Genomic DNA, 24,247 nt, shown 5'->3' with positions numbered 1-24,247 from the left:
ACTAAAAATGAATTGTGAATGTGACAACTGTTATATCTTGCATTACTCACAGCAGACAGGTTTGCTTTTGGTATTTCCATGACTTTTCTTTTCCTTTCCTCATCTGTGTGTTTAATCTGTTGTTTCTATTTTTTTTTTAATTTGTTTTTCATTACAATGGCTTAGAATCATAGAATCTTGGAAAAGACCTCTAAGATCATCAAGTCCAATTATTAGACTGACACTACTAGATCCACCACAAAACTGTGCCTAAATGCCACAGCTGCAACATTTTTTTAATACAGCCAGCACTGGTGACTCTACCATTTCCTTAGGCAGCCTTTTCCAATGCTTAACAACTCTTTCCATGAAAATTTTTTTCGTATATCCCTTTGAAGCCTCCCTGGTGTGACTTGAGGCTATTTCCTCTTATCCTCTCTCTTTTTCACATGGGAGAAGAGAGTGATTCTCACCTGGCTACAGCCTCCTTTCATGTAATTGTGGGGAGCAATAAGGTCTCTTCTGAGTTTCCTTTTCTCCAATCTAAACAATACCAGCTCCATCAAGTGCTCAGCTAAGACTTGTGCTCCAGGCCCTTTTCCAACTCCACTGCCCTTCTCCAGACATGCTCCAGCACCTCAATGTCCTTCTTGTATTGGGGGGCCAAAACTGGCCCCAGGATTCCAGGTGCAGCCTCACCAGTGCCCAGTACAATCCCTGCCCTGGTCCTGCTGGCCACACCATTTCTGATCCAAGTCAGGATGCCTTTGGCTTTCTTGGTCACCTGGGCACACCTGGCTCATGCTCAGCTGCTGTCACCAGCACCCCAGGTCCTTCCTCACAGGGCCACCTTCCAGCCACTGTCCCCAGCCTGTAGCACTGCCTGGGATTGTTGTGACCCAAATGCAGGCAGGACCTGGCACTTGCCCTTATTGAACCTCACACCACTGGCCTTGGTGCATCATTCCAGCCTGTCCAGATCCCTTTCCAGACCCACCTGCCCTGCAGCACATCAACACTCCCACCTAACTTGGTGTCACCTGCAAATTGACTGAGGGTGCCATTGATCCCTTCACACAGGTCATTGATAACAACAGCAAACAGGAGTGTCCCCAACACTGAGCCTTGTGGACCTCACCTGTGACTGGCCACTTACAGCCATGGATGTAACTCCATTCCCCACCATTCTATGGGCCTGGCCATCCAGCCAGATTTTTACCCAGCTAGTTGAATGCAGGTCCAAGCTATGAGCAGCCAGTTTCTGCTGTGGGAGAACATGTCAAAGGCTTCACTGCAGTCTGGGTCAGCACAGGGACAGCCTTTCCCTTGTTCCCTAGGTGGGTCACTGTCAGCTCCACGACCTTTGCTGGCACCAAGGTCAGAGTGACAGCCCTGTAGTTCCTCAGGCCCTTGGATGGGTTACATTTGCTGCCCTCCAGTCACCTGGGACCTCCCCACTCAGCCAGGACTGCTGGTAAATGATGGGGAAGTGGCTCTGGGGGCACTTCTGCCAGCTGCCCCAGGACCATTGGGTGGATCCCTTCCAGCCACAGACACTTGTGATTGTCTAAGTGGTGTAGCAGGTTGCTGACCATGTCCTCTTGGATTACCTCTGTTTTGTGTAGAACAGAACACCTCTGCAGCTCTCACCCAGTGAAACTGAGCATCACTGATCGCTCTTCTAAGCAAATCAGAATTAAACATGTTGATCCAACATCATGCACAAGTCATTACTGAGAATTGACACTTTTCTGTTTTCAGATTCAGAAGCCAAATATTTTAAAGGAAAGATCAAAATGTTGTTTATTAGTGTTGGGGATAACTGTTCATTATTTCTGTTTCTTAAACTTCTTGACCATTGGGAGCAACTTGAGCACCCTGCAAGACAAAAACTGAATGTGAGCTCTGTTCAGCTATAAGCTGTTGTAACTGCTTGTGTTGCAAAATTAGAAAACAAATGATGTCTTTTTTGTTTTAAAAAAGTGGGCACCACCCCCAACCTTCCAAGTACAGAGTTCTGATATTCTACCCACCATAATTTTCTAGGAAATTAATTGTAAATGAATAAAATGACTCCCAAACTTTTTTGTCTATTATTAATAATTCTATTTTTTAACTTATTTAGTACAATAAATGATGTTGGATATTTTTCCTCACAGTCAGATCACTGGACATTTTTGCATCACTTAAAATGCTTTTGAGAGATATGTGTTATATTTGAAAAAGTTGCTGACAGCCTTTCTTGTCAGTGTAAGAAAGCAGCAGTTGTAATTCTTCAAGAATCTGTAGAAATACCTTTGTTATTGACCTGGGATTGTTGAAAAAGAAACAGACTGAAGAGATAACTGTGCCACTGTTGATTATGCTGCTGGGGGACAGCATAGTAAAGGCTGTATAAAAAAAGATTTTGGGTTTAGATGTGATTAGGGACTGCTCTGAGGGTGGATTGAGTATATGAAGAATATGTTAGTGCTGCTTGTTAATGCAAGAAGTGAATAAAAACTGGGAAAAATCGTTAACAGGGCTTGCTTTCAGATTCATCTTGTTGAAAATACAGTTTGGGTGGGTCTTTCACTGACTGCTCACATCTGGGATATGCATAATAAAAATAACTGCTGTTGAAGCCAGTGGCACAATCTGTTACGCTATGAAGAGATTAAGACTTTGCAATTCGGTTAAGTAGAGATGTTGTTTCACAAAAGTCACTATATGTAGGTCATGGTTTTTTAGCATGTTCAAAGGCTCTTTGTGTTTGGGAAGTCTGATCTGCACCTTGTTCTAGAGCCTGTGAGTTTCTGAAGAAATTCTTGTTAGCTCTATTTCTTCAAGGCTTTATTTTTGTCCAGTGGTGATTTTTGCTTGGGGTGGTTTTTTTGTGTGCGTGTGTTTGTAAAAGGTAAAACTACCAACTGTCCTCTCTTTCTATATCTGGAAAACTGTGTCTGTTCTTCCAGAATTTAATTGATGTTTTCCTATTGCCTTGGGTACCTTCTGCTCCATGTATAAACTGTCACACTGGCTCTGATTGGTTTCTGCAGTTGTTTAAGAAAAGAAATAACTAGAAATGTCTTTCAAAGGGATTTTGGCCAAATTTAAATCCATATTTCTGAGCTTCAGCTTCACTGATTGAGTATTTATAGCCATGATTTATTGACATTGGAAAAGCTTGGGCATGAGTGTAAGGAAGTAGAAGTGCAGTGGGGACTCTGGCAGTCGTGTGTGTTATGTTAATATTGGTTGACACTGGCTGTGTTGGCTGTGCTTGTTTTTTAATTTGTCCATGCTGTTACAGCAATACTTTACTCCAGGTGCTACTATTAGAAACTAGTCCAAGCATATATTTATGTAGTTCAGGAATGGGTTTGTATTTTAATTTGCTTGTGTTTTAATTTTCTTGTCAAGAGTTTTCACTGCTCAATATGTTGTCCACTGTCTAGGGAGATCCCTAAACTTTCCGGTATTAAAAATGACTGGACACAATTAACTAAAAAGTGTTTTGTATTTGTATTAATTTTTTGTTTTGTGTTTGTTTTGGTTTTTTTAGGTGCATTTTCCAGACACAGAGAGAGCAGAATGGCTCAACAAGGTAAGGAGAAGCATTACTCCCAAATGGGAAGGGGCAGGAGGGAAAGCTGAGGTTAAAATAAAAGGTGAGGTAGGAATCTGAGAACAGAGTAGTCTTGATGTTATTCTTTATACACTTGGTTGTTGATCCAGTTGGTCATAAGAAAGATTAAATTTAGTTTCATGGTGCTGAAATTATGAGTTTTACGAATGATTTGAAGTGGCATTATAGTAATGACAGCTATAATTGTGTGGAAGTCATAGCAGCTGTAAACAAAATCTTTAATTTTCTACTTGTCTGGGATACTTTCCAGTTACTGTACATTCCTGACCTACAATCTAAAAATAAATGAAATTTGCAGTTTTGATTTGTGTGTGTGATAATCTAAGATATAAATCTATGTAGCTTACTTTTAAAAAAATATCTTTCATTCAAAGAACATAGAAAAACATGAGTTAATTGGAAAATAGTAAGAAAATAAAAGCAATATAGAATTTATTTTTTCAGATAAAAATTCAGATGCAATGAAATCCTGCTTTTTTTTACATTTATAACTTATTCATGTATTCAAGAACTGTACTTCCATGCAGATTTTTTTTTCTCCTTAGACTGTAAAACAGATGTGGCCTTTTATTTGTCAATTCATTGAGAAACTCTTCAGAGAAACCATAGAACCAGCAGTAAGAGGAGCAAACAACCACCTCAGTACCTTCAGTTTTACGAAGATTGATATTGGTCATCAGGTCAGTGTCTGGTGAAGTTTTTTAAGAGAGACTGTTTTACATAGTATTTTCATGTAGCCTGTTCAAATCTACACAGAAATATTTCTCTGTGACACTTGGTCATAAGCCTGATTCTGATTTCTGTTGTAATATCAAAATAAAAATGTGTGGGTTTTTTAGCAGGGCCTTTATTGCATTTCCTGGCATCTGTGCTTCAGTAATTTGACTGAGAGTTTGGAGGTGACTCAGTGTAGTAATGCCTGGTCATGTGAAGAGCTGACAGCACTGTGATTTTAATACTGTTCATGCAATGCTTTACATTAAGTGAGCAGAGACCATTATCCTTTTGCCAGATGATCCAAGTGCAGTTTTCTTGTAACAGATGCACTTCTGATCATGTTTTGTATGGAGTCAATGACAAGGCTGCTGGCTTGGCTATTCAAGGACAGCACTTAACACAGTATCAAGGGGCACAAAGATGTTTGTCTGCTTTTCCATCCCATGAAAGAAGGGGTCTCATGCCTGCAGGAGAGCCTGTTTGACCTGTGCAAGCTGAGAATGATTCCCTCTGCTTGCAGCAAGTTCAGCACTACTTAATTGTCCCTGCATTAACCAGAACTTCACTGCTTTGAGATGTAGTTTAGCAGCTTTTGTTTGAAGTTGTCTTTTGTGTTTCTATTGCTTGTCATAAATAGAATTTCAAGTAAGGATTTAAAAATCAACACCCCCACACACCCTCAAATGCTAGAAAACCTGAAATTAATTTTCAGGTGTGATAGAGGAGAATTTTTTTTCCTCTCTTTGTGACTCTATTTCATATAGGTTACAGTTCATTATGTTTTACTGCATGTTTTGTGTGTTGGGTTTATGTTTTTAAATTGTAAATCCTTTTACACAGGTCCTCAGTCCTGCCCTAGATATATTTGTATTACAGACTGTAGCATTCCTTTTAAGCTATACTAATTTTAAATAGGTTTTAGATTAGCTCCCAGACCTCTGTATGGTTCTGCTGGATTGGGTAACCTTGGACAGGACAAACAGCTATTCATACTTTATATTGCAGCCTTGATTGAGTTGATTGAACTGCACAGCCCCAACACAGCAGTGAGATTTTGATTTTACATAAATTATCAAAAAGGTGTAAATAGAAATATGAATATTTTTCAAGAAAGGAGAAACTCAAAAGTGATTCTTGTTAGTCATCCTCTCCTGTCTAGTGTTTGATGAATGTTTGAAGCTTGTGTGTGTGATTGATGTGTGTTAATTCTGTATGAGGATGGGACAGAGGGAAGAGTGTAAATGCAATGATTTAGAGAGACAGTGGTTGACACAGCTTTTTATGGGAATTACAGATTCTTTTCCATCTATTCTCACTAAATTTCGCTTAAGGCAGCTGTCTGTTTGTGAACTAAATTTAGCTTGTTTTTGTATTTACATAGAAAAGAATTCTTTGGGAGAATTAGACATACACCCCTACAGAGAAATCAGATGTTTATGCAGGGGAGAGACAAAGCTTGATTATTAAATATTTTGTAAATCTTGAAGTTTAGTGGTCTATACCTAAGGTAATTGCTGGAAGGATTATAGATAATTGGATCCTAGAAAGGTAATTCTTGAATAATCTTTCTGGCAAATCTTGAAACAAGAATTTGAACTAAATTGATAGCCTTACTGCACACCTTTTAATGTTTATAATAGGTGCTTAACTTCAGGCATGGATATGCCTAAATTCACCCTTATTTCAAAGTTAAGAGTTTAATATACTTCTGTAGAAGAATCCAACTTTTAATTGCTTCATTGTTGCAGCCTCTGAGGATAAATGGTGTGAAAGTATACACTGAAAATGTGGACAAAAGGCAGATCATTTTGGATCTTCAAATCAGGTAAACTTTATTAATATATTACAATGAAGTCCATGCATTATAATCTGCACATTGTTTGATTTGGCAGTTACCTTGGCCTGAAAGGAGAATTGCTTCAATATGAAAATACAGTTAATTCTAATTATGTATGAATGGAGGAAGAAACTGCATGCTGTAAATAGCATTTATCTGAAGGAAATGGAATATCAACTCCGTGTGATTTCATCATGAAAGTCATGTTTGTTAATTTAAAAATACTTTCCAAAGATAATGCACTATCTTTGATTTTTTTTTCTTAATGTATTAATACTTTTCTTTAAATATAGTCTGAAATCTAAGATGCAAGATTCTTTTGGTTTTTTACTTTTCTCAGTTACTTAGATTTTTTATTAACATAGTATTATCTAAAAAAAATTATAGCTGCAGAAGAATTTGTGTTTATTTTGCCAGAGTAAATCTGTGTATTATAAAATGCCAGAATGATTATGCTCCATTGCTTCAGGTTTCTTTGCTATATCATCATGACCCCTTTTATATAGGTTTCTCAGTAGGTCGACCCTATATTTACCCGAGTCATTCTCAATACAATCTGCTACATTTTCCTGTTTTTGGGTTATGGAAAGGCCAAATTTGTCAGACATTGACAGTCCAGCAAAGTTCATCCTCCTGTGTTCCCCACTCCTTCCCTGGCAGTGGCCAGGAGGGTCATCAGGCATCTCAGCTCCAGAGGCACTCCCAAAATTTGAACACAGTTATTCTTAAATTTGAAATATTTGTCTAAAGCTCAGGTATGCTGAAGCCTTTGCTGCTCTGGCAGAACTGGGCAGGCCCCAGAGTGATAAGAGAAAAGGTGCTGTCTCCTTCCCTGGGCTCCAGAGCAGTGGGGGCTGTGTCTGTGAGCAGAGCCCAGTCTTTATTGAATTGAATCACTTCATTTCTGTAGGAAAAAGACAGCTATCTAAACCAGGGATTGGTGTTGCTCTTGAGAACTTATTTCACTGGGTGAAAGTGTTAGCCTTAATGGAGCAACTTCCTTGAGTTTTCTCTTGAGTTCTCTCTTTGTTGCTACTTTTGGCAGCAGCTGGGAGAGCAGCCTCACTCTTCAGAGATAAGCACTCAGGAGAACAATCTTGTCTGACAGAACAGCCCAGAGAAATTGTTTTTGAGAAGCTGTTTCTGTTCCAAGACCACTTCTTCCCTTGAAGGCAGAACTATTCCTGGGAAGACAGAATAAATCTAGTATTTGATTTTTTTTTTTTTTTTAATTTCTGCTCATCTGATGAGGTAGATAAAAGTAAAAAGGCCAGTAGATTTGTAGAAAAATTTCAGGAATAATGCCCTGTTACAGAGACCTGAAGGAAATCTTTACCCATATGTCTCATTGTATTACCTTGGAACCTACTTAGAGAAGTGGTAGATAGCTGCAATAGAAACCAGTCTAAAAGGCTGAAATAAATTCCTTGGTTTAAATAGCAATAATAGTGCAGCTGAGTGCCTGTGGAATCAGCAGCCTACAGTCCCTACTGCCAGTAGCACTGGCTTCCAGGAAGAAAATGAAAACAAGAGCTCTGGAGTGACTATCACAGCTTCTAGGAATTAAAGCTTAGACAAAACCATCATCAAAGGAAGTCCTGTTTAATATTTAAGACTTGTCATTGGCACCTCATTCAGAACAGGCTCTTTTTCAAAGACTTTTAGTGTGCAAGTTTAAGACAGAGAGCCCCCCTGGCCCCCTGTGCCAGTTGTTACTGTTTGATGTTGTTTGCTTTTGAATAGTTTGATTTATATATCCTCTGAGATTCTTATCACTGGGATTGTCTCAGTCTTAACAGAAAGAATAAGTGTCTCTTGGTACACTTAGATAGAGAGTTAAATACAGATACCAACCCTAAATTTTGTCTTATATTGGAGTTTTGCAAGATTATAAAGAACAGTCTCACTGCTGGAGAAAGTCCATCCTTTGGAGTATTTATCTCTGTACATTTTAATCTCCAGTTAAATTAGTTTGTTATAGTTTTAATTTATTTCTAAAGTTAGGAGCTTTCTATAAACCCTTTATATTCTTTAAATACAATGTAGAAGGACCTCTCAAAAACCTCTCTAAACATTCATAAGAATAGCTGTAGGAAGCCAAGCCCTGTGGGGTGTGTGGTGAGGGAAGGAAGGAAAGATTGTATTTATATATTTTTCAGTTTAAAGTACGTTAATTCTTTTAAGAATCCCCTTTTATCCTGCAGTTTCACTATTGTGGCTTCTTTTAGCCCTTTCTACTGTCAGTTGTTTATGGTGGGGTGTGTTCATTTGCTTTGGACCTTCTATAGTGCATTAAAGTAGTTTCAATGTGTCTCCAGAACTCTAGAGCATTTTTTTGCATCATCTTTGAGGTTTGTTTTTTTTTTTTTAATCTGCTTTTAATTTTAATTGCAAAAGGAGTGTGTTTTTGTTTAATTTCTATTGTTTCTGCAAGGATATTGAGGGCATTGTAATCATTGCTTCAGGCTATTTTTCAGAACTCTTTGGAACAGGTTTTGTGCATCACTCAGGATTCAATTAAGAATTTCACTCTAAGTAGCTTGTATAGCTAATCCACAAGGCACTCACTGGAGAATGTATTTAAAGTTTCAGTTTGAGGACCATATTTGTGAAGGGAATGCTTTGCCTTTCTCTTACTGTGAGTTTATGTTAAAAAAAAAAATCAAAGCCCATTACAGTTTAGAAATCTAGTTCTTGATGACAGATATGGACAAGGGAAAAATTTCAGCCACTTGAGCAAATGAAGATAAAATCTAAATAGATTGTTACTAAAAAGAAATCTTACATTTACTAAAGTGTATGAATGTAGTAAATACTTGGGTAAAGGTTATGGATCAACAGAAAACAAGATAAACTCAGTCAATTTAAATGTAAACTGTAGCAAAAAAAGCAAAAAGTATTTAGAGATTGAAGAAGTGGTTGTTAATAGCCTGAGTTTTTTCAGTTTCTCATGGTACTAAAAAATTTATGCACTGAAAGAGTTTTAGGCTGTAGATTGAAACACATGGCAGATTTTTTCAAACATTGAATACTTTAATGGGGAGACTCACTACATGATACTGACAGAAGATCATTGTAAAAACTGGGCCAAAAGACTTTCTAAAAACAATTAAGATAGTCCAGTGTACAGAACCACATATCACTGTAATATAGGAAATATTTTTGCCATAACCTTATATTTTTTCTTCTTTTTCTTCTGGGTATCTTCCATGGGTTACAATTGCCACATGCAGTACATTGTGCTTCTCTTTTGATTCTGTACAGCTGCTGTTATTATGAGTGTGTCCTCATTAGACTGTAATCTATCTCAAGTGTTCTGTACCTTAAAGGGATCATAAATATTTCTGGATATTATGATCTGAATGTATAGAATTTGCTTGCTAAATGACCTTTCAAGTTGTATGGTATATTACAGTGGAATTGTGTAGGCATTGACTCTTAATGGACCCAGCCAAATATCTTAGGGGATAAAACCATATATTTAACTTTATAATAAAGTTAAATGTTGTTGACTTAGTCCCCTCAAATGCAGTTTGTTACTATTTTTATTTCAGTTTGTCATTGTGTTGTTATGGATTTTCAAATAAGCATATTGCTTCCCAGTCTTCATAACACAAATAGTTCTGATGCTGCAGAGTGCAGAGATTGAGGTTTCAGTTGCAGGTTTTAATTGACCTTGTTTCTCTGTGTCATGTTGTTATGCAATTGCATATATATATATATGGGAGTGTATTTATATATATCTCTACTATCTCTATATATAGTTAGATAGGTTAAAAATAGAAATTACATAGTTTTAAATTGTGTATTTAAAGTTACATACCTATTTTTAAACTGTACAGTCATACTACATTCTTTCCAAGGAAAGCAACTGTCTCCTTCCTTTGACACAGACCCCATCATGTTGTTGTCTTCCAATTCCCCAAATTGGCCATTGAACAAAAAAGATTCTGCATGGTGTTATCTTCTGAATAGTCAAGAATAAATTCCAGTGATGGATGTTTACAAGAAATTCTTGGTACTATTGTTTATTTCTGTTTAAGGGATTGATAAGATATGCATTTGTTGAAATCCCAAAGGCAGCACTACCACACACAAAGTAGGGGAGGATACAGATGGTTTGGATAATGGATATATGGAATGCAGCAGCTCTTACCCTTTTTTTTATTTTGGCAGTACTTTGTGGCCATCAGGCTCAGGGGGAGGGAACAGCAATCCTGCTGTTCTATTCCTGCTGTAAGAGTAATTCATTTATATTGACTTGAGCCTAGAATGGCCAATGAAGAGAGCAATTCCATTTTGTTCACAATTCCCTAAGCATTTTTGTAATAATATTGCTTCATGCTGCCAAACACAGCTAACAGTGTTTCACTGCACAGTCCATGTCTGTGGAACTAATGTGCAGAAAGCTCTGCACAGAATCTGGAACAGGATGCTCTGCAGAGGAAATGATTTTGCCCTCCCTTCAGCAGTGTCTGGCTTTAATCTGGCTCATCTCTATCCCACTTAGTTCCTTCTTCCCTTTTCTTTACCTGGGCAGTCTGTTCAGAAAGCTCTTCAGATTTCATTTGTCCTTCTGTTACAGCCTTTGTCTTCTCAGCTGGTGTCATCATCCAGCTCATCTCTCCCCACCTGGAGCATGGTACTCAACCTGTTGGGTTTTGCTTTTAGCTCTCATTCTGGCCAATTCTGTGCTAAATCAGAGTCTCCTGCTTTCTTCCTGAATTCCTTGTTGAGTTTTAAAATTAGTTTTCAGAACCAGTGTGTACCAGCAGTACCAGATCTACTGGTACATGCTTGACCTGCATGAAGCTTCAGGGAAAGCAGCTAAAAATCCAAGCCTGAGTTGTGTGTAAATGATCTTGTAGCATGGGCAAAATAGATGGGACTTCTTTTTGCTAACTTCACCAAATCTGAAATACAGGGCAGCATCTGGACAATTTCAATCACTTGACCTTGCTAGAACTGTTCAGGGAAAAACTTGTATAGTTTTTAATATGTTCTCTAGTTTGCTTCCTGCCTTCTCTCCCTTCTGAAGGGGCTCAACTGTTCTTGGCTTAAGATTTGTTCAGAAGATCATTCAGCTCAGCATGCCCTGCTTATTGAAATTCGAAATATGACTGGCTTAGCAAGTTTATGAATATTTCAGACAAGTTTCATTTTTAGCATAACCACCAGATGTGTCTAGTGCTTCTCATGATTATGTTAGATGAGAGTGGATTTGGGTACATTTACAATCAATGAGATCTGTGGAGAGCTTTCCTGAAATGGAGTAGGAATTCTGTGTCCATTATTTCCCAAAAGTAGGGCCTCTTGCATGTTTCCTATTATGCATCCTTCTGAAGGTGGTAACAAACCTAGGTATTAATTTGGGTGATTTTGATGACAGTGATGATGTTTTGAAAGGGGATATTTTAGCAAACTGGCACCTTTAATGTTTTAATAATTCATCATACATTTTTTATGCATACACTGAGAGACAAAATATGTTGTAATGACAGTGCAAAACAGAACAGTTTATTGCAGTGTAGTCCATAAAAGTGAAATGTATGCTTTCTTTTTTGGTCTAGTTTTGTTGGAAACTGTGAAATTGATTTGGAGATCAAGAGATACTTCTGCAGAGCTGGTGTGAAAAGTATACAGGTGAAATTCAGCTTTTTAATTTTGATTTTCGTATCACTAAATCACTATTTTCTGATTAAATAATCTATAAGAAAGCAACAATAATTCTGTAGTTTTGTAGTTTACTTTTTTTTCTCATTTGAATAATATTAATACTGCATTAGAATTTCAGTAATATGACTTAACAAAAGAAAAAAATTCCTCTAAGATGTAGAACAAATACATAACATTTACTACAGAAAAAGCTGGAGATAATTTCACATCAAGCTGATGTGATGTGTTCAAGTGATGTCCCACTTTGTAAAGGCACCATGGAGCTTAAAATTTTATTTCTAATATATAAGGTCAGATATAATTACTGGTTTAGCTGCAATTACTATTAGTATTACTATCAGTAATTGCCTTCTGATATTGTTTCTGAGATTTCCTTAATTTTCTGATAACAAATTTTTCCCTAAGTGAAGAATTAGTTCTTTTGCATGTGTGTCTTGACACACTTATAAGCATTTACCTGCTTTTGTTCCAGTACCTGGGGATGCCACTGTGCTTCTTGTGTCACATTTGTTTATGTGGAGCTATAGAAATAATCTACTTCACACTTCTAAAAAATTACCACCAATGATACACTGCATGATAAAGAATGTAATGAATTTTTAAGCACAACTGGTATGTGCTTGTATTAATTTTTGGGGGTTTGGATGACATATAAACCAAGAATTTATATATATATAAAATTCCTCCATAAACAAGAACTTAATGAATTAGAAGTGTGAGCATTTCCAGCAAATAAATTTTATTTAAAACCTGACTAAAATCAGTTTCATTGTCTTTTTTTCTTCCCCTTTCACAGATCCATGGCACCATGAGAGTTATCCTGGAACCACTAATTGGAGACATGCCCCTAATTGGAGCACTATCCCTTTTTTTCCTTAGGAAACCTGTAAGTACTTTTATCTCCCTTTCCACTTTTTTTTGAGCCTTGATGATGGTAATTAGAAAATTATAGACTAAGAATTAAGCAGCAAAAGGAAAGAGTTTGGGGAATCACTGCTGTTTGGTTGAACTTTGACAGATAAGCACTGGAAAAATTTTATGAATGCTAGCAGGAACCAAGATGGATAATAATTACCTTGGAATTTGGAAGTGTGTTTTGTCAAAGCTGTCAAACTTTTCTTGCAAGTCTTCTGGGTAAGGAAAGATCAATACATACCATCTAGATTGGTTGTAAAAAAGCTTTTGTTGCTGTTCTCATGATATTCTGCAGATAAACATGATCTGACTTAAAATTTCACAAAATCTGTGCAGGATTGTTAAGGAAACCAGTGCTGATGTTAACAGAAATTAAAATTAGAGTGGGAAATTACCCACCTACTGTGAAGCTTTTGTGCTAGATAGCAAGTGGGCAATTTCCTCTACATTTACCAGTGACCCAAGTGTGAAGGTGGATGAAGCACATAGAGAGATGGAATTGGGATTCAAAATGATCATGATAACAGCAAAAGTGGAGAGCAGAGAGAAGGTCACAGAATTCAGCTGGAAAATATGCTAGGCCAAAGTGTATGTTTGGGCTGGAATAATAGTAAAACAAAGGTGAACCAGCAAGGTCTTGCTGATATGAAAAGGACACAGCCAAACTGGCACGTGTTAACAAGAGGACAGCCCTCAAGTGCTTTCAGTTTTAGGCACAGGAGTTGAACAAAACTGTGTGTGAGGCAGTTTCAGCAATTTGAGGTTTGGTGTTGCTGTTAAGTATCCGTAAGAGCTTAACAGAAAATGTGAACCAAGTGGAAATTCTTATGTTCCACAGACTTCTTTCAAGAAATGAATTGTTTCCAACTCTTACTTGAAAGTATATTTTCCATTGGAAGCTTTCCCTGAATATGTTCTAATTAAACATTAAAACTACTATGTCAAGGTTTAACAGTTTCAGACTGGCGAGTCACAAATTACAAATGTAATTTTGGGTTTCAACTCTTTGAAGCATCTCAAATTGATCATCTGGTTTCATCAGCAGTTTCAGACTGAAAAGTTGGTCTGGGCTTGGGGGGTGAGAGTGAATTTTTCAACAGCTTTAGAAGGTATGTTGTGACTTTCTTAAAGAAATTGCATTCTTGTGATACAGTTCTTTTGAACAAATGTTCCATGATAAATTTTTGCTACCATGTTGAAAAGATAGGTTTGGTTTTAGGTGTTTATGTGTTATTTATGTGGTTTGTTTTATCTGTCTAGAGAAACCATGTGTACTTGGAATGGAGACTTAAATCTCAGTAAAATATGCAAGAATTTAGAAATATTTTGTGCCTGATTTAGGCAGTGTTTTAGTAAAAGTGAATTTGTTCATGCAAAACTGATAAAACATTGTTGCTCTTATTTGGAAATAATTGAGGAAGTACGTTGGATGAGTCCAAATTTGGATTTCCACAGATTTCTTTGAAGTGTGCCTAAACACTAGATGTCTGCTTAAGTTTCACCTCATTTTTAATCTCTAACTGAGCAGTGAGTGTAGGACAACTGTTAATCTTCATGTTTATCCTAACAAAGTAAGCATGGCCTTGAAAAGGATTGAGTGTTGTCTTATGCTGGTTTGCACTATGTAATTATTAGCATACTCTGATATAATTTCGCTATTTAATCCTCTCCTAAACAATTTCCATACTCAGTACAGTCCCCAGCTCATTCCAGAGACCATCCAATAAACAAGTTAAATGCAAAAATTCTGGTTTAGGGGAGCAGGGAGAAAAGTGTAGCTGTGTGGACTTGCCACAAAGGCATTGCCTTTTTCTTTCCCTACAGTAATAACGTTTCTCCATTGTCTAGATGTGGTTTGTGTTGTGTCTCTCAGTTATGTTTGCACAGTCCTGCTGTAGGAGCCATTCTGACACTGTGCTGGAGCCATGGCCTGACCCAGTATGGCTGGATTGCCCTGGGGTACCTCCTGCAGATGCTTCTGTTTGGTGCCTTCTAGGAGAGAGGCTGGAAAGCTGGCAGTGGTAGGGAGACATCAGCAGCAGGAATCCTTAAAAGTAGTTCCTGGCACTGCTCTGCTTCCCAGGTATCCAAACCTTCCACTTCTGCTGCTCCCAGAGACTTCTCTTGTAGATTTTAACTCTTGTACCTGTGCCCACTGTTTTCTAGGTGCAATGCATCTGCAAAGTACTTAACTAGGACAACTTGCACCTGAGAGAAGAAACTAAAAACATATCAAGTGAAACACCCCTCATTTGGGTCAGTTTATGAACTTTGGGAAAAACTTTGTCCATAGTAATTTTGTCTTTTGTCCTATCCCCTGACATTTTATTAGTGGGACAAAAAAAGAATGGGAAGTAGAGTGGAGTATCAGCTTGAACTAAAAGTGAAGCCCTCCCCATAAGTATTCAGTTACAAAAATGTTAAGTTTTTTTCACCCTCCTTTCATTAAAAAACTTACATAGTGGTCAAGGCCTGAGCAAACCTAAGGGTGAATAGTTCAAAAAATAATCTAACATGACTCATAACTTTGACAGTTATGCATGGCTGTTGAGCTTTTTCTGAGCAGACTTCTCTTCCCACCACAATGTGTTTTCTCAGTGTTTATTTTTCTAACTTCTGTAGAAAAATGTAAAATAATGCTTATTATAGCAAGAACCAAATTCTGTTCTCTTACTAGAGAGCAGGTGGTTGCAGCCAAAGAAAGCTTTTCTTAAATATTTTTGTTAGAAGAGAAGAGGAATTAGCTGGCAGTTAGCATTAGATTTTGTTCTCATATTTTCCAGTCTAAAGTAACTGGCAACAATTCCTCTTGCTCTGTATCATCTGTTTGCTGGACTTAATGACTATATAAGGCAACATGGCCTATGAGTTTACCAGTCTCATATTTCTGAGTAATACATAAAGCTTTTGATCTTTAAAGAGTTCTTCCATCTTATGAAACTTTGCATTTTGTTGTTGTTATTGTGAAGAAGGTCATTAAGTTTCATGAGCTTATAAGACCAAATATGTAGGACATTTTAAGGGAGGGAAATATGGGCATTCTACTGTTGGAAGTAGTCTGAGTGCCAGTGCTAGAGAGAAGGTAGCACTGGATTAACAGTCAGGATTTGTGAGGTTCTTTGCATATTTCTCATTATATTAACATTATTTATATTTGCCAGATAGTCAGTTCTCAAAGTTTTAGTTACCATTTTACTTTTAGCATAAATCAGTGCATAATTTTGATTTGTGGCTCAGTTATAGAAGTTTATAGGGCTTATAGTTGTAAATGGATAATTTTCAAAAGCTTATTCTGTGGCATACTCAGAATTGAGGGTGTGTCCTAACCCAACCATTTTCTCTTAATGAAAGCCAAAACCCTCCCAATAAGACAAACATTAAAATACTATTGTTCTTAAAAGAACAATGGCTGCAAAACAGGATGTCTTCCAGGAAAAATGGGCAGCTCTTCCAAAGCTCTCATTTTCAGATTCACAGTTTTGCCTTCTACTTGCTGACTTGAGTACTACTCTCCTTCTACTCACTTTACAGATTGGTTCTGTCCTGTAGTTTTGATTGATTTTTTTATATAGGTTTAATTTCATCTAATATTGCCTGCCTTTGGAAAACTGGTTGGATGGGACATCTAAAAATGTTAAGTCCTGATGAAAAATTAGACTCAAAGAGAAGTGCTTGCAGCCATAATCATCCCAGTGAAATGGATGGAAATAAACAGTGTGGTTATATAGAATGTACAGAATGCCTTTAGAATATATGGGACTGTAAGGTTTGTGGAACACCTGGATAAATGCTGATGCACAGCTACTGTTAGAATAATATTTGTTACGAATTTGTCTTGTTGCTTGTGAAGTGAATGTTTTGCACTGCTACTCAGCATGCTTATAATTTGGTACAACTTCCATTTTTTCTCAGTGATTTTAGATTTTGGTAGCTTATGGGATGTTTTAAGGGCCATCACAGTTGATATTTCCATAGTACATTATTCTTTTCTCCCTGTGCCCTCCCATTCAGTGTTGTTGTCTCTCTTGCACCAGTGCTGAAACTTCTGCTTTGGAGGAAGCTGGCTAAAGAACATGAGCTGGCAGGATATTAAACACCAGAAGTACCAGTTTCCTGTCCTTCAGATGTATTTTAATTGCCTGATCCAGCTCTCTAAAGTCAGGAGAGTGTCAAGGTGTGAGGATATGCACCAAAATGCAGACTGGTAGAAGGGTAGTAAGGAGTAGAGAAGGTGGAGAGAATTGGCTTGAATGAAACTGTGAGTAGCTGACACTGGAGAGCGGCAGGTGCACTGGATTTGTGCAAAGTCAACTGTGATCCTTCTTCTGGTCATTTCAACTCACTTGCTGTGTCTTCTACTCTCTCAAGTACACATCTTACCTCTCTAGCAGTTGTCTCATTTAAATCTTCAGAGAGTTACAACTGAAAATCTTTAATGTACCATTTCTATGCAGAGATATGCTGTGTTTCCTATAGCAACCAGTGGGAAACACCTACTCTCTGTAATATTATTTAAGAGCTTGAGTTTATTATATTTTTCCTGGGAGATACACTGGATAATGTTGCATATTAAATTACTACAGCAATGCCAGCACTTCAGTATTGTAGGTGGTGATGGGCTTTGCTCTACTAACAAACAAATTGTACCTTGTCTCTGTATGGCCATTCACAATTAACAGTAGAGGGCATGTTAGTCCCCTCCTTGTAATGCATTCCTGAGGGAAATCACACTTTATCCCATGGAATTGTGTCCTCTTGGCCTTTTGTAGAGCTTAAGTTTTCCAACAAAAATCTTACACTTCTCATTTAACTCATTTAGCAGGAAATTGTTAATCAGCATTTTAAAATACTCTGTGGCTTCTCTTCTGAGAATTAGTATTGCTTATGGCAGCCAAATCAAGCCACAAGGTTGGCAGTGTTTACAGGCAGCATTTTTTAACTTCTGTGAACTTTATTTATGGCCCTGTATATTATATACATTCTAGTATGTATTTTTCCCGTTTGTAAAGGTTTCTAGAGTCTTGAGAGCACCCCATGTATATAGAAATGCTCATTAGTTTTTAGCCTATCTTTTCTTATTGGCTGAAGGAATTTATTTTTTAATTTTATTTTTTAACCTTTTCCAATGTATGTGTTGCATTAGTGCTCTGTACAGAGTTTTGGTAAGATGTAAATTTCTTGATTTTCAGGGTGGCAATAAAATTTGTTATCACTTCTCTGAGCAGAGGAAGAATTGTAAGAGGTTTGAGTAACAGGACATACAGATGATTTCACTGGAGAGTGTAAGTGGTGTCTGGAATCCTGCCTTTGTCCAGTGAGCTGGTTGGTAGAGTCTGCCAGGCACATCTCCTCTCTTGGTTGTGGTGTGTTGTAGAAAGACACCATCGTTTCTGGCTTCTGACAGAATTTCATTTAGTGACAAATCCTGCACACAGTTTTTCCAGTGCCCTGTTAGTTCTGCTGCAGAGAACCAGCTGGCATTCTCTGAATTTAGCTAAACTAAGAGAATTATGCATTGTTTAAAGTGGTGACAGAGGAGGAAATTACATTGTTAAGCTATTTTTTGAATATGGAAAGTTTTTAGATTTGTACTTCATAAAAGATTCATCAGCTGGCAAGTCCTTTACTTGCTCCCTTTTTCTCCAAAGGACTCTTCAGTTAGTTGTGATGGCAGCATTGCTGTTACTTGTGACAGAACCACATGTTAGGGGCTCCTGTTCTTCTCCAGCGAGTCCTGGCATGGCAGTGCCCAAAATACAGAATGTAACCCCTTGTTATTTTGCTGGACTGTGGCTGGAGGGCTCCCTCCTGCCTATGAAGAAATTCTTTGCCTCCTTTCTTCTCATTCTGCTGTATGTGTGTCTGCTGTCAGTGTTACTTCCATACTTTTGCAGCTATAAGGACCTTTTTTTTTTTTTTTTTTTTTTTTTTTTTACTTCCCGAGTTGTCTTTTGGAAAGCTCATATTAAGTTGCAAACAGTGTATCTGTTGCTGGTCTGATTATGTTTGGAAACCAAGTGCAGATTTGAAACAGCTTTATTGACAGGAACCTTGAGGTGATGGCTGGGGCAGATAGAACACTAAAAAAATGTAGGCATAGAAAACAAAACAAGCATTTCTCTCTAATACCTGTAGATTAAGGTTAGAATTTGATGGGTGCTTCTGGTAGAACTGGAAACGAAACTCTGTGGTGGGCAAATGCAACAAAATTTATCTTCAAGAAGAACTTGCCTTCAAAGCCCAAATAGTGAAATCTTGGTTTTGCCAGGGGTTTGAAGACATTTAATGGCTTAAGATTTATTTGCAAAGCTTTTCTAATAATCCTGCAAAGTGTTTAGACGTAAAAACGTTTTTTTAGTTTCTGAGCTTCAGCTTCAGATGGAATAGGATTTGTCTTCACCATTTCTGAAACTGGTCTTTGTTTTTATTCCTGTACATTAAGTGAATTAAGAGAATTTCTGATATTATATGTACTTATTTATTATTTATTATATTAATTTAATATATATATTTATAATATTGATTTATTTATTATTTATTCTATTTCTTGTCTGAATGACCACTCTTAGTGGCACAAATCTCAAGTTTTTTGTGTAGTTGGTTTTCCATGCTTCATGCTGTAAGGACTGATGGTGGAATGAATGGGTAGGCTTGTTTTTTAGCAGAGGTATGTAATAATCAAAATATTGACAGTAAGGTTGTACCATAAGCCATGTTTGTGTTTCATAGGCTGTGTTGCAACCTTTAGAAATGCTTTTTAGTCACATCAATGGCAAGTGTCAGTTCTCAGTGGGATCTTTTAGGTTGTTCTTGGTTTTCTTTTGGGCTGTGGCAGTTAATACAGAAACCACTGTGATAAATGTTCCAGTCCAATGCAGGAGATGTTTCTCAATGTTGAATTTCGACATGTGCTGTGTTGCTCAATGCATTTATTCAGTAAGTCTGTTTAGGAGACAGGGCTTGCTGTGTTAATTGCTGTATGCAATATACTGAACAAAATATGAAAACAAAAGGAAATGCAAATATTTTCTCATTTGCTATTTAATCTGAAAACATCATTATATTAAACTATTAAATACAGGATGCAGGTATGATCACCTCAGGATAGGGACCACTTTTGAAAGATATTTGTGGTGTCCATTCTGTTTTGCCTATGAGTAAATAAACCATGTAATAAACTGGGTTCTTTATCCTAAAACACTATAAAATTACTTCTTCTAGAAACTTGGCAGACTGCATTGATTTTTTTAAAGTATCTCATAATGTACAGTCAAAACTTGTGATTAGAACAAGAGAATTAGTCTGAATACTCAAATTGTGGTTAGTCTTATCAGCTACTACCAAGTTACTTGTTTGCAATATTACTTAAACATCTGTGGGTTTGCATGATTGAGGAAGTAGTATGAAACTGAAATTACGCACACTAAGTTGGACTTTTCATCCTGGTTCAATTTTGTATTTCTTAGCTTTTCTTTTTCAAATTTAAGATGAGGAGATTTGAGAACATATACTAATAACTTGCACATTTAATTTTCAAAGAACAATGTACTGAAATTATCTTAGTGTAAAGGTTCTGTGTTCTAGCTCATAATTTGTTTTTATAGAACTGTACAACTAAATCTTACATACCAATGTAAAATAACCCATTTTATAACAAATTGTTTTCAACAAGGGTTTTTTACATTTGGAAATTAAAAATCTCAGCTTTAAATTGATAATTGTGCAGAAAAAAAACCTACAGCACCTCAAAAAATTAAAAAAAAAGAATGTTCAGTATACACTATGGGTTGTACCTAGGAATTTATTCTCTTTTGGAAGGTATTACTACCATTTCGCCTTGCTGGTATTCCATAAATAGATTTATTAACCTTTTCTTACTAAAGTGTGAGTATTAACCTTTTCTCACTAAAATAATCCTGCTAGTACTCTAATAGAAAGTGGACAAAGCTATTGTAAATGAGGTACTTTACAAATGACATTGAATACAAAATGGTCTTGCAGCCAATGACAGCTTTGTGCTTTCACCTAGAGAAGGATTCAATCAAGTCAGCAATCTCTGTAAAACTACTGAAGAATTTTTTTCACTGTAGATTCTCATAGTCTGGTTTCATGCATAACAAATGTATATGATCAGGTAGATGGCTTAGTCTGAATTTAGTTTCCCTCACATAGCATGGCTCTCTGTAGAGAGGAGCCATCTGAAACAGAATCTCTGACTTTCTGGTGAAACTACTGGGTGGAATTATTCCATGGTGGGGGAAATGGAAATTTTCTGCCACAAGGAAGATGATTCCTACCCTATTTACAGATTTGCAGCTGTGGGACAGATTTGGGGTCAGTGCAGCAGAGGAGGGCCTGGGAGCATCCAGGCCAGCAGAGCCTGAGCTGCACTGTTCAGCTGGAAGGAGTGCTTGTTGCACTGGTAGTTGTACTGCTCCTTAGAGGGACCTTGACAAGCTGGAGAAATGTGCCAACAGGAATCTCATGAAGTTCAACAAATGGAAATGTAAAGTCTTGTTCCTAGAAAGGAATAACCCTGCTTCCCAGGACAGGCTAGGGGCTGACTGGCTGGAAAGCAGCTTTGCTGAAAAAGATACGGGCTGTTCAGTTGGACAGAAAGGGGGAGAGAAGTCAGAAATGTGCACTTATGACAAAGAAAGCCAACAGCATCTTGGGCTGCTTTAGGAGAAGCATTGCCAGATGGTGGAGGGAAATTTTTTCTTTTTCCACAGCAGTGTGAGGTTCTCCAGTACAACAGAGACAGGGTCATGCTGGAATAGTGAAGGGCCACAAAAATAAGGAAGGTGATGAATATCTCTCATGGCATCTTTCTGCAGTCCCTTAATCAACTTCATGATGCCCAGGATAGCCTGAGTCCTGTTTGTGGCAAGGGCATTGTGGTAGCTCATGTAGAATCTGGCAGTACATCCCATGATATATGTCTTGCCTTTCTTTCTGGAGTATGTGGTTATTACATGTTATTTTTTTTTTTTTTCATTGAAAGGATAATGATCTTTTTTTCTTCTTAATTGTTTGTTGCAGGCCTGGTAATGTTATTCATAGGTAACATTGTTGAAATATTTGCCACCATTACAAAAGTATATTAGTAACAATGCTGCCTATCAGTAAATCTATTATGTGTTGTCTTTACTGGAAGTATTCACAAAGGAAATCACTAATTAAACTATTAATAGATCCTTTATAAAAGAATGGTATGTGCTATTTTTAAAAAAGAAAGTGGGGGTAGGGTGATAATTCTCGTCTGTTTGTGAAAATATAAAGAACATTTGTTCTTGTAGAGATTTATTGTTTTGTTTTAGCATTTAGCTGAACCACCACAATTAGTTTCATAACTGAGAAATATCAAAATCCTTTTCTCATGCAGTTACACTTTGATTGGGTGAGTTGGAAACATGGAATTGGATTTGGAAACATGGTGGTAACTCAGTGGGTTTGGATTTGTTACTTAAATATTCTGTTAAGTTCTGTGAAGTCTCAAGAGAAATCATTCAATAAATAGAGGGAGCCATGGGAACTCAGGTCTGTTGGTTTTGTTGTATAGAATTAGAATATTACAGGATCAAAAAGGATGTTTTAAATTAGTTTTTAATGCCAGCAATCCTAAAACAGAATAGGTACCTTTAGTAGCATAAGATTCTGCTGAGATTTTCAGTGAAGAAGGTATGCATGATCTAATGATGAGTTATCTCTTCTAATTATTTCTTGCTTTGATACTTAATCCTGTTAATACTTTCTTCTTTTTCAGTGATGGAATTAACTTGTTCCTTGAAAACAGCCTCTCTGTTTGCAAGCTGTTATCATATCTTCCTGCCATCATCTTAATCCCAATTCTTCATTCTCTCACGTGGGATTCCTTGTCAGTTTATTATAATTTGCAAATTGATGTTAATGATTATTCATCTGTAACAGGTCTATAGTGACTCCAGAAGTATTTATCCAGAAAATAGAAACACGTTTCATTTTCTGTATGGGTTGTACAGAGTAGATATTGTGTATTTGTGTATATTGGGGGGTGTGTATCTATATGAATGGTGGAAGAGAGGATAAGAGAATGGTGAAACTTTTTAGAACTTTTTAAAAATGTGTCTAAAAATTCTTAAAAATGGAAGAGGGTTGTTTTGTTTGTTTGTTTAAGAAAAGCCTGGAAACTGTTTAATTCTCCACTGATCAAAATCTGTAACAATTGTGTTTATTTCCTCAGTGTTATGAATTCTAAACTGCTTTTGGTTTTGTTTTTTTCCTTTCATTCCCCCACCCCCACCCCACCCCCCTTTCTCTGTAATTCACAGCTTTTGGAAATTAACTGGACTGGGCTGACCAATCTTCTGGATGTTCCAGGACTGAAGTGAGTATACATAAAGCAGTGTTTGATATATCTGCACCCCACTGCAGCCTAGAAAATCTCAAGACCATCAATGGAACAGTTTTTGGTTTAGATGACTCTGAGCAGTTCTCTCTTAATGTAGAATTCTATGAAGTTACTCAATTTGCAGAAGGAAGTGATTTCACCACAAGTCAAAGTATGCCATAAGTATATCTAGTAGGTCTTGTTAAAAATACTTTGAAACTATAATTTGTAATGTACTTCTTTTAGTCTTCTCAGCCTTTCCAGATTTCCAGAGTCTTGTGAATTTTCTATCTGGTATCTCCTATGACAGCAGAAAGACACAGAGCCTTCCTTTCATGCCAGTGGGTTCATGACATCTTGGTTCTTGGCTTTGTATGCCAATCCATCTCTCTTTGCTTGTGTAAAGGTAGTTAGAAATACCTTAAGACTATTCAAATTAAATAAAGTTTCTGATATCTTCAAGTGCTTACTTTAAGAGCTTTCAGTTTATTATGTGAAGATCAAGTGGAGTAGCAAGAATATTGATTGTACATAGCTATAAAATAGCTTAGTTTATTCAGAGCTTTTCTTAATACCACATGATAAAATCTCAAATTAAAAAGCATCAATAGAGGTGCAAATCAGGCTGCTTTGAATCATTACAAACATAATAAAGTTAAATCCATGAATATATTCATATTTATCAGGTTTTAATAGTTATCCAGGGGCTTTTTAATATGGTGACAGTGGCAAAGGAGATAATGGTGGATCTGATACACACTTGGATTTTGTGACTACCCCTTTTGTTAGATCCCATACTCTAAACAGTTGGCTGGCTCCAGATTTTTTTTTTTTAATTGTTTCAAAACAGGAGTTTGAATTTAGGTATTAAATTAATCCCTTAATAATCAATTGCATGACTGAAGTGAGTTTTGCTTTCCTTAGACAGATGAAGCCACTGCATGGAATCCCAGTTGAGCAGTTGGAAATTAGAACTTGCATTAAGTAGGTTAATGGCTGCAAGAATTGCTCATGTTTCAAGCCTGCTTAAGAGTGTCTCTGAGGAAAGAGGTTTTCTTGATGGGTGAGAGAAAATGGCTTCCAAAATACAGCTCCTGAGTAATAATTCTCTCTTTTGATATAACAT

The 24,247-nt window shown here is 37.0% G+C and overlaps 1 protein-coding gene across 3 annotated transcripts in view; it reads left to right on the top strand.

Annotated features, from left to right (window-relative positions):
- Window positions 1-24,247, top strand: part of ESYT2 (extended synaptotagmin 2) — a 79,213-nt gene that overhangs the window by 26,329 nt on the left and 28,637 nt on the right. For all 3 annotated transcript variants that reach the window (XM_079301062.1, XM_079301061.1, XM_079301060.1), the window contains exons 2-7: window positions 3,524-3,565; window positions 4,153-4,287; window positions 6,073-6,149; window positions 11,732-11,804; window positions 12,634-12,723; window positions 23,063-23,118. In XM_079301062.1, coding sequence (XP_079157188.1) covers window positions 3,524-3,565; window positions 4,153-4,287; window positions 6,073-6,149; window positions 11,732-11,804; window positions 12,634-12,723; window positions 23,063-23,118 — 473 coding nt within the window. The remainder of the gene's footprint in view (window positions 1-3,523; window positions 3,566-4,152; window positions 4,288-6,072; window positions 6,150-11,731; window positions 11,805-12,633; window positions 12,724-23,062; window positions 23,119-24,247) is intronic.

The sequence above is a fragment of the Erithacus rubecula genome (genome assembly GCF_903797595.1).
Source record: "Erithacus rubecula genome assembly, chromosome: 3".
NCBI classification, from domain to species: domain Eukaryota; kingdom Metazoa; phylum Chordata; class Aves; order Passeriformes; family Muscicapidae; genus Erithacus; species Erithacus rubecula.
Note: the sequence above shows the minus strand (reverse complement) of the source record. Positions and strands in the feature narration are given on the sequence as shown.